Here is a 16172-nt window from a genome sequence, read left to right on the forward strand (position 1 = left end):
TGAGATGCATTGAGTAATATCTGGATCCACATCGGGGACAGATCCACATCAGGGGTGGATCCACGTCATCAGGGACAGATCCACATCGGGGATAGATCCACATCAGGGACAGATCCACATCGGGGATAGATCCACATCAGGGGTGGACCCACGTCATCAGGGACAGATCCACATCATCAGGGACAGATCCACATCGGGGACAGATCCACATTAGGGGTGCATCCACGTCATCAGGGGTGCATCCACATCAGGGACAGATCAACATTAGGGACATATCCACGTCATCAGGGACAGATCCACATCGGGGACAGATCCACATCAGGGGTGGATCCACGTCATCAGGGACAGATCCACGTCATCAGGGACAGATCCACATCGGGGACAGATCCACATTAGGGGTGCATCCACGTCATCAGGGGTGCATCCACATCAGGGACAGATCAACATCAGGGACAGATCCACATCAGGGACAGATCCACATCCACAGGTGTCTGCGTCAGATCCACGTCAGATGTCTGCGTCAGACTTGTACAAATTCATCACATTTTTTGAACGCCCTTCATTTCATCATCAACACAAACTGTTGAATTTCATTGAGATTAATATTGCCCTCTGTTTGTCAATTTATTCATATTGAGCTTGTAAATATAATAATAATAATATGTTGTTGATATTAAATGATTAATAAGAAATGAGTTTATATTATGTTGTTATTTTATAAATCAAATACAGTTGCATGAAAATGAAAAATATTTAAAAACACAGTAATCAATATTCAATCTTATTGTTATTTCATGGTCTTTAGGGAAAGTGATCAGTGGCAGGTGAGGAGACATCGACAGGAGTCTGTGGCACGTGAGGAGACATCGACAGGAGTCTGTGGCAGGTGACTTGAAGAATTCCTTCCTCAAACAAACGAAGTCAATATCTAAATTCTCATTACATAAAATAATTATTTTTATCTACCATTTTCATTAATTACACAATAATTAATAAATTACCTCACTTGCCAGGGGTCAGAATCTTATTGACTAGTCAAATAAACTCGATAACAAATACTCATTGTCAAATCTTAAGTCTAAATAGGTTTAAAATAACCCTGAATATATTTGTGGAGCCAGCCCTGGCAGGTGAGCTTTACTTTGATAAAACCCGTTTTGATCGTAAAACGAGGTTTAAATGCAGAGAATATGGAATAACAATCGAGGCACGGAACGTGGCGTCGTAAACCGCTCATTTCTTCGTCGCTAGTTTCCTCTCCTTACCGTAAAGATTATCCATAATGAGACCGAAGAACACAAAACCGGTTCCGATCCATTGTCGCGACGACATCGCGTGATTAAATAAAACAATCGACGCTAGGATCGTAAAAAACTTCCTCGTCGTCGTGACGATTGAACACATCAACGGACCAAACGATGACACCGTTATAAATATAAAATTCTGAAATCGCAAACAAAAAGATCGTTTAGTTTTTCTACATTTTTGACAAAAAATCACTGAAACGAGTCGCTGATTTAACATTCAAAATTAACCACATTTTGATTATGAAATTGTAGCTGGCCCGATTGTGTGAAACTGGTGCTAGGATAATCTTTAGTTCTATAACTAATCTAATCATTTAACACCAGTCTTAAGATTTAAGATCTCTTTGAACTGAGGACTGAGGTCTTCACTGATTGTGGAACTGGGTTCTGAGCTGTGGAACTGGGTTTTGGACAGTGGAACTGAAATCTTCACTGTGGAACTGAAATCTTCACTGTGGAACTGGGTTGTGGACAGTGGAACTGGGTTGTGGACAGTGTTGGGGTTTGTGAGGTACTTACTTGACCAAGTGCACTTGCTAAACTAAAAGTGAGCATGTTGACGAGTACGAATGGGTGTCGATTTACAAACGCCAAAAATGGAAACATTTCACCAGTGACTAAACTCACTACAAATAAACAACAAATCATAATACACTGCTACTGTGGCAAGTGAGGAGCCACCAGGTGGGGCTAGTAGTTACTCTAAAGTTGAAAGACTGTTACTATCGCCGCCTGGTGAGGATTCACAGAATAATCAGTACTTACAAATTCCTAGAAATAGAACGGACCATAGATTCATATGTAACATCATATTGTGAGGTTGAACGGAGTATAATGAACGAGCTTTATCCTGTATGGCGCCTGTTAATCCATCCATTGTTAACGACAGAATCTAATCAAAATAATTCAACATTAATTAATGCCTTGAATATCAATCATTATATGTTACATCTGAAGAAAGCTACGAATTCGCCATCTATCAGCAGAAAGGCACACTAGAGGAATAAGCAATTGGTTTTAGTTGCAAAGAGAGCTAAATGAACCCAGCACAAGAACGTCCCTCCTGAAGGCATTAAGAGATGCATCTTGTTAGCATTCTTGATAGTAAGCTACAAATTCGCCATCTATCAGGAGGGAGGCACACTAGAGGAATATTCAGGTTGGTCGACTCACCAATAGTAGTTCACCCATTCCTAACGGTAAACCGGAGGAATGCTCCGCTCCGGCGGATGGCCCTTGTTTCTCCGCGGCTGGTTTGTCTTTATAAATAAAGAGGGCGACTCCGACGACAATAGACAGTACAAATAAATATTTCTGTAATGGGTAACGCTTGCGTGCTAGGAGCACTCCTAGTATCATCACCGGAATCGGCTTCACTGATTTACCTAACACCTGCAAACACCAACACAAAACACCTGCATTTCATTTAAACTGTTTCATAGATTTTAAACACTTTAATCGAGTTTAACCAAACACGATTCAGATTTTAGAGCTACAGGTCCCTGTTTTATAGACTGGTATTAACTTTAACCCGGAGGCTAACTCAATTCATTTTCATTTGAGTTAGCCGGTGGGTTAAAGATAAAACCAGTCTATAAAACCGGGCGTAGATCTTTAACAATCTGTCGCTGGTTCAAGATTTTCAAACGTTTTTGGATTGAAATCTCGGATACATAGCGATGAATGAATGTTAGTTATACCTGTGTGGGATAGTTGATGAACTGTAGAGCCTGATTACTGGCTAACATTGCTGTCAGATACGTGACGGCACAAGCTGCAAACATCTTTATAGGTGTTGAATCACGCGTCTCGGGTTTACTACTCACCAACAATACTGGAAAATAGAATAAACTATAAATATGAGACAGGGTTCCTACAGTTCAGCTAGCGGGGATATTCTCTTTAGCTCAGCGGTAGAACATCTGCCTTCGACGCCAGGCATCGAGAGTTCAAACCTCGCGAAGGACAGATATTTCTTCCTGTTACAAATAAACTGAGTTTAATCTGATACAGTTTAATATTAACAGTGAAATATACAGCTGTATTTGTGGTGGATCAATAATATTGATTTTTATTTAATTAATATTTCTGCTCTGATGCGAGTTCACACACAGCAGTGTGAGACTGAGAACACGTAACTATGTAAGGTAAGATGAATAGACTAGAAGGACCCCCTCACTCCCACCCCTCCCCCATCACTCCCCCAACCCCTAGCTCCTCCACCTCTCCCTTCTCTCAATACCTCACTCCCCACCCCCTCACTCCACCCCTCTCTCCTCAATACCTCACTCCCCACCCCCTCACTCCTCCACCCCCTAGCTCCTCTGCCCCTCACTCCCCCTCACCCCCTCATGATTGAACTCACCACATTTAGCGAATATAGAATTGATTATACACTGTATAAACACTAGTGTTATTGTAAACGTGAATCTCTCAGGTTTTTCTCCATTCAAATATTTTCCTTTCGTTCTGAAATTTGAAAAATCACAGTTTTAATTAAACAAGAATAAACAGAAATCAATGTTTTAGTTGATCTCTGCTGATCCGTCTGTCGTGCTCGTGTTCTTGGAGCTTTAGGTCTTTGGCCCATTCTCATCTCAGCAGGCTGACGAGTAGTTATAATTATGTGATAAGCAGGCCCTGCAGGTAGCCAGTAACCTGTCTGTGGTTTAGTTTCATGATCGGATATTTTCACAAACCACAAAAAAATATAAGACCATCCGATTATAAAAAGCTTACCACCAACGATTTAGGTAACTAACTGATTAGTAACTAGCCCTACAGGCTGTAGGCTCGGCCCACAGGGGACTTGACACAAAAGGATTTTGACCCCAGTATCCTAGGTATTATAAAGACTATGTATAGTAACTAGGAATAATAGGATACTGGTGTCAAAATCATTGTGTCAAGTCCCTCCTGCTCTGTGTGGCTCGGCCAGGTTTGTGACTGAATCAAAAATAGTTTTTCGCAGACTTACATTTTCTCTTGAAGTATCCCATAGTAAAAATAACAGAGGAAAACTCCTAGGAAACAAACTATCAGCTTTTTGCGATCGTTTTGCATCGTTTTTGACGACGACTCACCGGCAAACTCGTCACCAACAATCGTAACTTTTGTTTCCGGGTTCATTCGGGGATTTCCCAGACCTGTGAGGCCCGCGCGGATCTATATTAGTAACTGTGCTGCTGAAACGTCGAGTCGAATATACAGTATCGTATATACACCTGTGCAAACATTAGACTTTACTACCAATCAATTATTCAGATATATTATATCTGTAATAAAAACCTATGAATATTTTCATATCCAGTTCATTTTAATTGAATTCCGTGATATTTTTATTTCGCTAACGATTTTTCACGTTTTATTGACGTCGCGGCCTTTGATTGGATAATCGTGGTCAATCGGGTTCGAATCCCGTATTAATCAGCGAATACCCCGGAGCGCTCCACCCCACTGTAAATACCCAGGAGTGCTCCTAATCGTTTTTAATAAACGCTACAAGCTCACTGAATGGGTGTTTTTTCTATCCACCCCAGTCACTCTGAACCGGAAACAGGAACTTCCGAGAACTGACAAAAATGATCCGACTATAGCACCAGGCAACGTCGGGGAAATATCACAAAGTTATGATAACACGGGACCACGGCGCCGCGGCCGAGCAGCTGAGAGCTGGAATTTAAATAAGCTAAATTGGAGTTCCTTTTCAAAACCGCATCCCGTTACTATCCCGAAGAGCGAGAATGCTCTGTCTCGCCATCGGCTACTGATGACGCGACTTTCTGTGGGCCGCTGCGGGAACATTTCAATCTGATCAAGTTATCGAAATCCACGCGGCCCTGCGCGGTAATCAAATATTGTGAAATTATCCCCGAATAATCAGCGGTTTTATGTGATAATTTTACAAAATCCTACCTGCCATCACGCGAAGCTGTACCTTTTCCGGTGACACACACCGATATTTAGAATTGGAAATTCGACATTAAATAATTATGTTCAAAAGATTTAAATTTCTAAAAGTTAGAAACCCTCAGGACAACTCGATTGTTACTGTGGGTTTAATGCTGTTTTCAGATTTTTCGAAATGTAAATGTCGGCGCTATACCATTAACATAATCAAAGTATAAATATTTATGTTATTCGTCAACAGTTTATCAACTTTGGAAATAAAGCTAAATTTAGATCGAAAATATGCGGATGGCTGATTGAACGCGGGCCAAAATTGTGCCTCTCTCTCCCTCTCTCTCCCTCCCTCCCTCCCTCTCTCCCTCTCCCTCCCTCTCCCTCCCTCTCTCCCTCTCTCCCCCTCTCCCCTCCCTCCCTCCCTCCCTCCCTCCCCCTCCCTCTCCCTCCCTCCCTCCCTCCCTCCCCCTCCCTCTCCCTCCCTCTCTCCCTCCCTCCCTCCCTCCCTCCCTCTCTCCCTCCCTCCCTCCCTCCCTCCCTCCCTTCCTCCCTCCCTCCCTCCCTCCCTCCCTCCCTCCCTCCCTCCCTCTCTCTCTGACAGCTAGTCTCTCTGTTCGGCGAAATCAAGCAAAATACGCAATTGTATCTATCATACAATTGGGTCAGATCTACCGTGGAACTAGTCATAGATGTGTCGCGGCACAGTGTCTGTCAGTACTGTCAGCTGTAGTGCGGCGGCACGCGTACGTTACGTGCGACTAGTCACTTTATTGTGTTATACACTAAAATATAAATTCGACGAATAAATGAACAGTTTAAACTTCCTTGTTCATCGGTGAAATGTTACGGTGTCACTCGACGACACAAGCTGCGGCGTACAGAGTCGACAGCAGCCGATATCCAGTGTAATGATTAAACAGCAGCAGGTGAGTGTCTGTCCAAGTCTGTCTATTACTGTCTAATTACTGTTATGATTATATTTCATCATTTCACCGCCGTGTATTCACAAAGGGACAACCAGAACTGAACCTACTCTAATCACGAACCCCGCCCCCAGAACTGAACCTACTCTGCTCGCGAACCCCGACCCCAGAACTGAACCTACTCTCCTCGCGAACCCCGCCCCAGAACTGAACCTACTTTCCTCGCGAACCCCCCGGCCTCCTATTCAATCACCAGTCTCACAATTACTAGAAATAATCTCTATTTCTCTTCTCTTCACAGGCGAGATGTGTGTCATTATTACGTCATCGAGTTTTCTTCTGTTTTCTGTTGGTTTTTTTATTCACAGGTAAAATATATGAAATACAATCTTCTGATACTCTGATACTGATGGGGAGGGAGAGGGGAGAGTTAGACATGGAAGGGAGAGGGGAGGGGAGAGAGGAGGTGAGGGAGGAGGTTAGGGAGAGGGGAGGGGAGAGAGGAGGTGAGAGAGGAGGTTAGGGAGAGGGGAGGGGAGAGAGGAGGTGAGAGAGGAGGTTAGGGAGAGGGGAGGGTAGAGAGGAGGTGAGGGAGAGTGGAGGGAGACAGGAGGGGAGGGATAGGGGAGAGAGAGGGGAGAGTTAGACATGGGAGGGAGAGGGGCGGCAGAGATGAGGTTAGGGAGAGGGGAGCTGAGAGAGGAGGGGAGGGAGAGGGGAGGGATAGATATGGGAGGGAGAGTGGAGCGAGAGTGGAGGGAGCCAGGAGGGGAGGGATAGGGGAGAGTTAGACATAGGAGGGAGAGGGAGGGAGAGGGAGAGAGAGATAAGGGCGGCCTGGTTTAAGTTGCTTTGACAATAAATGACTCTAATATTGGGATTTGTTAGACTCTAACTAAACCCACAACTACTGGAACTTGTTCCTGTCTTTGAGCCGCCAGATCTCGATCGAATTGATCGATTACATTCAATATTTACAGTGTATGTATTTTATATAGGCGTAAAATTGTATGAATTTCAACCAGGAAACTTCAATATTTCCCGTTCGATAAAACTCAAATAAAAACAACCCGTATCCTGATAAACAGCAGCGAGGTCACAGTAACCTAATTTTAGATTAAAAGGTTGTCAAAATTCCACAAACACAAAGATCATTTTACTTTCCTTTAATGATTTCTCCAAATTGATAAAAATTAACTGAAACGATGGATCGAGAGCTCCAGCCATCGATAGAAACTTCGAATCAATAAAGTTCATCATTTTTCGACTTATTTCTTTCTCGTTCTAACGACAGGCCGCCGTCACGTGATCTGCCTCGATCGCCGCCATTTCGTTACCTTGATGACGTCACCGAGCGCTGTAACGGCCGGAAGTGACGTCACCTTCACTTGCGAGCACGTCGGTTTCGACCGTCGTGACGTCAGCGGTCTGCGAGTACCGTATTATATCCGCTGGTATCATTGGGACACCAGTCACATGACCACATCGATGATCGATCCCGGGTCGGGCAGGTGCGCGTTACCTGATTGGCAGAACACGATGAAATATAGTGTGTTCTGCGACACAGCGACCAAACAGGGAAATTTACAAGCGAATTTAACGGTGAAAGTTGAAGATAAAGATGGCGGAATTTGGGGATGTGATATGTTTGCACAGAATGGTTTAGTTACAGCGAGCGGCGAGACGAAACTATTAGGTAAATTATAGCATCATTTACTGCCTATAAATGATTGTGTAGGATTTACTGATTTATTCAAGGATTCTCTAAAATCTTATTCTCTCAATCAAAGATTTACTACTAATTCTAAAACATAATTCTAGAAACAATTTGAGTGCGTTTCTAATATTTCTACTTGATCTCAAAATGTTTGGATGATAAAATGTAGATTATTATTCTCACAGCAGTGGCCAGCTTGTCTTACAGTCGTCCATGATTTAAAATAATAATTATTTGTTTAATTTTGCTCAATCGACTAGAAATAAGACAACTTTAGCTTCAAATTCTAAGGAGCGTCGCGTTTTTTAATAATCGATTTTAAGTAAATTTTTCTAGAAAACTGTTTTTTATATTTAGTTTGTTTGAAATATCACCATTTCGTTACATTTTGCTTCGTATTTCGCTCTGTACTTTAGCGGGACCCTAAATCACGATGTTGATACGGCTTTCTGTAAAATATAAACCAACCGAACGTAGAGAAAAACATGAAAAAATATCTTAACCTCTCCAACAAACACGTCATTTTAATGGACGACACCGTCCCTGGTATGCGACTAAACCAATAAATGTGAAAAGGAAGTTCCACGAGTCTCACGTATCAGATATGAATAATATCAGCTGATATAGTCAATCCGATATTAAGCTGTAAACATTATTCTCTCACAGTAGAGGCCAGCTTGTCTTACAGACGTCTTTTCATAAACGAGTGTTTTTAACTCCTTACGTGCTAACTTTCTTAATTTCAGATCGTGCTAACTTAATTCTTTTTTAAAGAATTTTCAAAAAATGACGGGTTTTCATACTTCTGGAGGGTCTGATACCCTTCCCTAAACTCAAATAGGATGATTCCGATGGTTTCTGATGATCTAGTAATTCTAATGCGTCCACAATTTAGAATAATGTTGTTTAATTTTCCAATCTCAATCGACTAGAAATAAGAGAACATTAGTTTCAAATTCTAAGGAGAGCGTCGCGTTTTCTAATAATCGATTTTTATGGACTTTTTCTGGAAAACTGTTTTTTATATTTAGTTGTGAAACCACCGCGAATGAAGTCCAGATATCTGACGTCACGGCTCCACAATACCCTCGTTATCCCGGAGACGAAAAAAACCATAGAAATCTCGTGTGAACCGGATGTGAGATTGATGAACCAATCAACTGTGTTTCTGATGAAGCGAGGTAAAGGGGCGGATGTATGGAAGCCGGTGAATGAGATCCACGGATCACCAGGGCGGTTTCTATATCACCCGACTGCACGGGACACACTACACTGCGCCGTCACGACAAAAGAGGGCGCTCGCATACTCGGCGATGACGTCATCGCTGACGTAACGTGTAAGAGACGATTATTCTTCAAAATATGTAAATTATCTCAGTTAAAACTAATTATTGATCACAGAGTGTGATTGATTTTGTAGCTATGGTTATTACTCCCGGAGTAAATTCCAGTTTACACTGCGAGGTACGATCTACCCTCAATGACGTCATCACGAACCTCACGTGGTACGCGAACGATAAACCAATCAGCGAATTGCGACAAGCGAAGAAACGTGTATCAGCCAATCAGAGGACGGCATTGATAGATTACTCGCAGCTGGTGGACGTGGCTGAAGGAAAGGGGGTTAGGTTTAAATGTCAGGCCGCACATTCACATTCGAAACGCGTCATCGAAGAAGAGATACACATTACTAGACGGAGCGAAGGTAGAGAGACAGAGAGATGAGTTTAAACGCAATCTGCCAGATCATTTAATGTTTGGGGCCCAAACATAGCGTGGATACTAAATTTCTTTGTGTGGTGAATTACCGCTCTGTTTATACCCCTGGGGGTGGTATTAACTTAAACCCGGGAGATTTACTCAATTAATATTCAGTTGAAATTAGGTTACAATTCCCAATCGTTATTAAAACATAAGGCGGACGTTGCGTCCGATTTATTGTCTCCACGTTTTTGTGGAACTCTTCGGAAAATTGATCTGAACTAATTTAAACACAGTCTGATTTTTGTAACCATGATGCAGTTTTTACTATGAACAATTTTTCATACAAATTTAAAGATTTTTATCATCATTACTTAGGTTGAAATATAAAACCAGTAACTGAATGATTGACATAATCAGAATATGTTTATTTACAGACGTTCACCCAGTGATAGCTGATGCAGCGGGGAATGAATTAATGAATAATGAGGTGAAATTGAATGAAGGAGAATCAACAACTTACACGTGTAAACACGCTACAGGGGAAATACAATGGGAAAATCTATTAGAAAATCATGATAAGTGGAAACATTATTCATACGGGAAACGATTAATAATCCGTGGCGATATGACACTCAACAACTCACAGTTCAGATGCGTCTCTCGTACGAATTCCAAGAAATCGAAAGAAAATTTAAGAGTAACAGTTATTCCCAAACCTAAAACTACACCGGGTGACCCTACTGGTAAGTGTAAAAAGCGGGAGACCAGTTTATAGATCCCCCTATGACGTCATTAACACAATCAAGCATGTTTAAGTGTATAATTTTTCTAGGTGCGGCTGGGAGCTGGAGTCGAGTAAACGACACGACAGTTCATATGATATACAATTACGATGTGAAAAAAACTGTCACGTGTAAATGTGGTAACGATGACGCAATACATGCTATTAGACTAACCGGAAACACGTGGTCTGTTCAGATCCCCGATGATAAAACCTGCACGTATGAATGCACTGGTGACTTTAATATAGACATCGAAAACAAAGGTTTGTACATGATTATTATTTTGAATATATAGTTCTCGAATGGCCGCTAGGAGTGCTGATTTGTTTATGTTTTCAGATGATACTGGTCGATATTTCAAAAACTGGCGAGTTGAAGGTCGAGTGGTGAAATGGACCGCGCAACAACCTGGAATCGTGTTCACTGTTGCCCATCGTTGTAAAGCTAACAATGGATTCATCAGCGACGGAAATGTCACGAGCGAAGCTGTTAACGAACAAATGAGTTTAAATTTGACGTTTCCGACAAATATGGCGGGAGAAGTGGCAGTTATTTTGAAATTCACGTGGAAACATGGCGCAGAAACCCGCAGCATGGAAAGAGAATTTACCTTTAAAATCGGTAAAGATGGCAGCACTGTCGTGGAAAATAGCGATACCGGTACGTAAGAATAAGGGGCACTATTTTAATTACTATAATGTATTAAAACGTCGTAATTATTTAAATTTGAATCCATTTAGGAATCTTGACGTATTAGAAAATTTGGCCTAATTAATCCAAACAGGGTCTATAAATATCCCTCCCATAGATATTGTGAATAGTAACCTTTTTTAGGTTGAAAATGGTTTCAGTTTCTTTATACTGTTTTTTCCTCCATTATATACCTGCTGCTGGTCGTTACGTGTGTTTATGTGTTACAGATAAATCTGCTGCTGCTGCTGCTGCTGCTGCTGCTGCTGCTGCTGCTGCTGCTGCTGCTGCTGCTGCTGCTGCGGCTGCGGCTGCGGCTGCGGCGGCGGCGGCGGCGGCGGCGGCGGCGGCTGCTGCTGCTGCTGCTGCTGGTTCTGGTGTAATGTTATATGTTTCTATGTTACAGGTGCTGATTCTGCTGCTGCTAGTTCTGGTGTAATGTTTTATGTTTATATCGGAGTCGGTATTCTAGTGATTATTATTTGTTCTACGGTCGTCTTTATTTGCGTCAGAAACAAACGTAAGTTTTCAACTCGAAAACTCCCATAATACATTCCGGGTTTGAGGGTGTTGCTATGATACCGGGATTTGAATTCTGTCCAACAATATCACGGTACCATAGCAACGGCAACCCGAACCAGAATTTCTCTCAGTTTCTCTGTTGAAATGTATTTTTTCTGCCTGATTTTCAACAGTCAAACGGTCGGGTAAACCTGCTCAACCAGGAGTGGGTTACTCCGCTGTACCGGCGGCGGGTAACTCCGGCGATGTTGATGTTATATACAGCAATGAAACTGGTGAAATCGAAGATATTTACATTAATAGTCGATTTGAATCAACCAATCAGCGTCAACTTAGAACGGTAAAATAACTGTCATTCATGATTTGAATAAGAGCTGCAGTGCTGCCCCCTAGCAATTCTGATGATTCCGTTGTTTTGATTACAGGAAGTAGATATAGATGGCGCTATATACGCAGATTTCGCGAGTGTTTCGGGTGCAGTGTCCGGTGTCACACGTGGTCGTCCTGTGAATGTTGTAGGAGGTGATGATGAGCCGTCTGTTTACGGGGAAGTAGATTTCAGTCGTGGACCTGCCGTTATTATGAAAAAATAACAATCGTTACTGCTCGGGGGCCGTTTCCACGGTTCTCCGCGCCCCTCAGGGAGGGAGGGGGAGGGGGCGCAGTTTTATATCGAGCAGATGAGACAAAGCGTCTCGAGGTTTATATTAATCACAAGTATTAATTCAGCTGTTTATATTTTGTGTTTATCAATTCAAGGATTTTATATTTTAGAAAAGAAAAACAATTTTTTTTATCACGAAAAAAATCTTGTTAGTTTTTCCTCTCAATCCGGGCGTCGAGAGTGATATGATATGTGATATATGATATATGTGCAGAGCGCGGATGTGTATTCAATTAGCAGCCAATTTACGCGGTGCGTCGCGCGGATGAATACATCAGTCGCTAGTTTCCGGGTACTGATTTCTGCGCGGTAGTAGATAAGAGATGCACAAATCCCTGAGCGCGACGAGAATCATCGTCCTCAATAACTGATCATTGTCACTGAGTTTATGATTAATAACTGCTGCTCCTGCTCCTGCTGCTGCTCGCGGTTGATCGCTCAATCGCTTCACACGATGGAACCACATTCCAGTCACCTTTATGATTGTTACTAAGCGATCTATCTGTTCCGTCACCGCCGCCGCCGCCGCCGCCGCCACGGCTAAACGGATCATAAATACAAATTGAATAAATACCCGCTGCAAATTGTAGATTATTAACCGAACCGCCTCAGTGTGATGATATATTCACTCGCTAAATGACAACTTAAAACGTTTGCGGAGATAATGATAGCACGTAACGCTTGAGATGCAGCGTTACGGCAGCGTTAACTCACCGCTGGGAACGTGATAAACGTCAAACTAACAACGCCTTAACACAAAACTAATTAACGACGTCGCTTGCGTTCACGCGTTTATTAAACGGTTTTATGCGGTAAATAAAGTGGTCGACGGTCTCCGATTTGTTGCCTAGGTGAGGAATTATAGTGTGATCTATTGATACTAGACGGCGCCACGTGGTGCCCGATCTCAACCGTCAATTATTGAGACTATACAAATACATCAGTTCATTTTCAAAAGTTTAACTTCTAACAATGAACTTTGGAACTTAAGTCATTATTTTTAAGACTGGTCTTAGACTTAAGTGACTTTTTAAGCTGAATCTTTAAACTAAGATAAAGCGAAATTAGATGATTATTGAGTCATTTGGAGTCAATTAAACCCATGTACACGTGGTATCAGTGGTAGTCAATAACCGGACGCGTGGATGCTGAGACGCTGCTGCTGGCTGTGATCGTTGTCCCGGGTTTCTGAATGTCGCGTCGTTATTGCAGATATTTCAGCGACCCCAACCGCGCACACTTAATACCGAACAGCGGGTTCATGGAAACTACCATAATCGGAATTTGCGATCATAATAAAGACAATTTACTAAAGCACATTCCAGAAACCGGGTGCAATATTCAGTGCGACCTAGAATTATTCAAAAATGCAACAGAACGCGATTATTTCTGATAAAATTATGATAATATTAGATTTCTTTATATCATACACGGTTTTTTTTACACATTTCATACAACGTTCAATAAAACCAGGTCTAACCAGCTCAAATCAGCTCTAACCAGCTCAAACCAGCTCAAACCAGCTCAAACCAGCTCTAACCAGCTCAAATCAGCTCAAATCAGCTCAAACCAGCTCAAACCAGGTCTAACCAGCTCAAATCAGCTCAAACCAGCTCAAACCAGCTCAAACCAGCTCAAACCAGGTCAAACCAGCTCAAACCAGCTCAAACCAGCTCAAACCAGGTCTAACCAGCTCAAATCAGCTCAAACCAGCTCAAACCAGGTCAAACCAGCTCAAATCAGCTCAAACCAGCTCAAATCAGCTCAAATCAGCTCAAACCAGCTCAAATCACCTCAAATCAGCTCAAACCAGCTCAAACCAGGTCTAACCAGCTCAAATCAGCTCAAACCAGCTCAAACCAGGTCAAACCAGCTCAAACCAGCTCAAACCAGCTCAAACCAGGTCTAACCAGCTCAAATCAGCTCAAACCAGCTCAAACCAGGTCAAACCAGCTCAAATCAGCTCAAACCAGCTCAAATCAGCTCAAACCAGCTCTAAAAAAACATCTCAAACCGGTGACTTTATCACGTCATGACAGATTAGATTTTCCTTAATTTCCTAGTTACGTGTCGTCTGATCAAAATCTCATTTTACGCAACAGATTAAATTTGACGATTTGTTCAAAATGGCCGATAAGAAAATAAATAATATACTGCCATTTTTCGACATATCATTTTCTACAGATGTTTATAAACACAGTTAATAGCAGAGCATGCGCGCTGAGAACAAAATGGCGGAAACTCTCTTGTGAAAAAAGAAATTGCGAGTCTTTAAATCGTGGTGATTTGAATTTGATACCGTGTTAAATCAAAAAATCAGACCAAATCAGATTTGATTGTGCCTGCCAAACTGAGTGAACTGTGTAGTTGAGATCAGTCGTGTTGTTGCTGGAACCGGTTGTAACCGGACTGAGTGAACTGTAATCTTACTCAGTCATGTTGCTTGAACCGGTTGTAACCGGACTGGAACCGGTTGTACCGGACTGAAACCGGTTGTAACCGGACTGAGTGAACTGTAGTTTTAGATCAGTCGTGTTGCTGGAACCGGTTGTAACCGGACTGGAACCGGCTGTAACCGGACTGAGTGAACTGTGTAGTTATAGATCATCAGTCGTGTTGTTGATTATTAGCACTATGATTGTACAACCCCTGCGCCATTAAATGTATCGCCAGTGGATTCCGAATTCCTGAGGTCTTTTTCAATTTCGCGCGTTTATTTTGAAACCAGATTTTTATCTGCGATTCGTTCAGTTGTAATTCCTGCGCCAAGTCCTGACGTCTCTGTTCCGTCAAATAGCGATTCTCTTCGAATTCTTTCTTGAGTCGTTGCAGTTGATCGTTTGTGAACGCCGTACGGGGGCGCTTCTCGTCTGGCTTCCGGTCACGTTTCTTCACCTTCCGCGACCTTGGACCTGAGAAATAAGACATTTGTAAAATTCTAATATTGAAAACATGTTGAACAGAGATTACCGTTTCCCCCCTCCCCCTCTACTGACACTTCGCCCCCTCTCTTTTCTCCATCCCCCTCTCTCCTCTCCCCTCCCTTTATCCTATTCTCTCTCTCCCTCTCCGTCTCCGTCCCCTCTCCCCCGTCTCCCTCTCCCTCTCCCTCTCCCTCTCCCTCTCCCTCTCCCTCTCCCTCTCCCTCTCCCTCTCCCTCTCCCTCTCCCTCTCCTCTCCCTCTCCCTCTCCTCTCCTTCTCCCTCTCCCTCTCCATCTCCCTCTCCTTCTCCCTCTCCGTCTCCCTCCGTCTCCGTCCCCTCTCCCTCACTCTCTCTCCCTCACTCTCCTCTCTCCCTCTCCCTCTCCCTCTCCCTCTCCCTCTCCCTCTCCCTCTCCCTCTTCCTCTCCCTCTCCCTCTCCCTCTCCCTCTCCCTCTCCCTCTCCCTCTCCCTCTCCCTCTCCCTCTCCCTCTCCCTCTCCCTCTCCCTCTCCCTCTCCCTCTCCCTCTCCCTCTCCCTCTCCCTCTCCCTCTCCCTCTCCCTCTCCCTCTTCCTCTCCCTCTCCCTCTCCCTCTCCCTCTCCCCCTCTCCCTCTCCCTCTCCCTCTCCCTCTCCCTCTCCCTCTCACTTTAATTCTCTATGTTCTCTGAGGTACATTTTTACGGTAAGATAAAAGTCACTAATGCGTGTAAAATGTCAGAACAAATAGAGCTACAACACATATACACATATACACACACACCTGCCAGGGTAAGTTTCTACAAGTGAAATATAGAAGTGTTTGTTTTCACGGATGGCTTCATTTTCACTAATTTGAGTAATTGGAGAATGTTAAACATTTCAGCAGCGGCGCAGACTGCAGACTAAACGGTCCGGGCCCACTGCCGCCAGTTCTATAGCAGGGTCCGGGCCCGCTGCCGCCAGTTCTATAGCAGGGTCCGGGCCTGCTGCCGCCAGTTCTATAGCAGGGTCCGGGCCTGCTGCCGCCGGTTCTATAGCAGGGTCCGGGCCCACTGCC

General features: G+C 43.3%; 3 protein-coding genes across 3 annotated transcripts; 1 reads left to right on the plus strand and 2 right to left on the minus strand.

Moving 5' to 3' along the window:
* Positions 1-860: 860 nt before the first annotated feature.
* LOC141906969 (solute carrier family 35 member B1-like) lies at positions 861-4442 on the minus strand. Its single transcript, XM_074796477.1, has 7 exons — positions 4285-4442; positions 3673-3776; positions 3008-3141; positions 2481-2699; positions 2073-2199; positions 1827-1933; positions 861-1443 (listed from the first exon to the last, which is right to left on the minus strand). The coding sequence occupies exons 1-7, from the start codon at positions 4434-4436 to the stop codon at positions 1234-1236; spliced, it is 1053 nt and encodes a 350-aa protein (XP_074652578.1). The 5' UTR covers positions 4437-4442; the 3' UTR covers positions 861-1233.
* A 1485-nt stretch (positions 4443-5927) lies between these two features.
* Positions 5928-12316, plus strand: LOC141906962 (uncharacterized). Its single transcript, XM_074796463.1, has 11 exons — positions 5928-6136; positions 6435-6501; positions 7428-7829; positions 8882-9187; positions 9271-9555; positions 9989-10297; positions 10387-10599; positions 10676-10996; positions 11433-11546; positions 11722-11888; positions 11974-12316. The coding sequence occupies exons 1-11, from the start codon at positions 6119-6121 to the stop codon at positions 12139-12141; spliced, it is 2370 nt and encodes a 789-aa protein (XP_074652564.1). The 5' UTR covers positions 5928-6118; the 3' UTR covers positions 12142-12316.
* A 2503-nt stretch (positions 12317-14819) lies between these two features.
* On the minus strand, positions 14820-15140 carry LOC141907861 (homeobox protein Ht-En-like). The gene has a single exon (XM_074797604.1). It carries the CDS (start codon positions 15138-15140, stop codon positions 14820-14822), a length of 321 nt encoding a protein of 106 aa, XP_074653705.1.
* Positions 15141-16172: the final 1032 nt, after the last annotated feature.

This window comes from Tubulanus polymorphus, chromosome 6 (assembly GCF_964204645.1).
Source record: "Tubulanus polymorphus chromosome 6, tnTubPoly1.2, whole genome shotgun sequence".
NCBI lineage: Eukaryota > Metazoa > Nemertea > Palaeonemertea > Tubulaniformes > Tubulanidae > Tubulanus > Tubulanus polymorphus.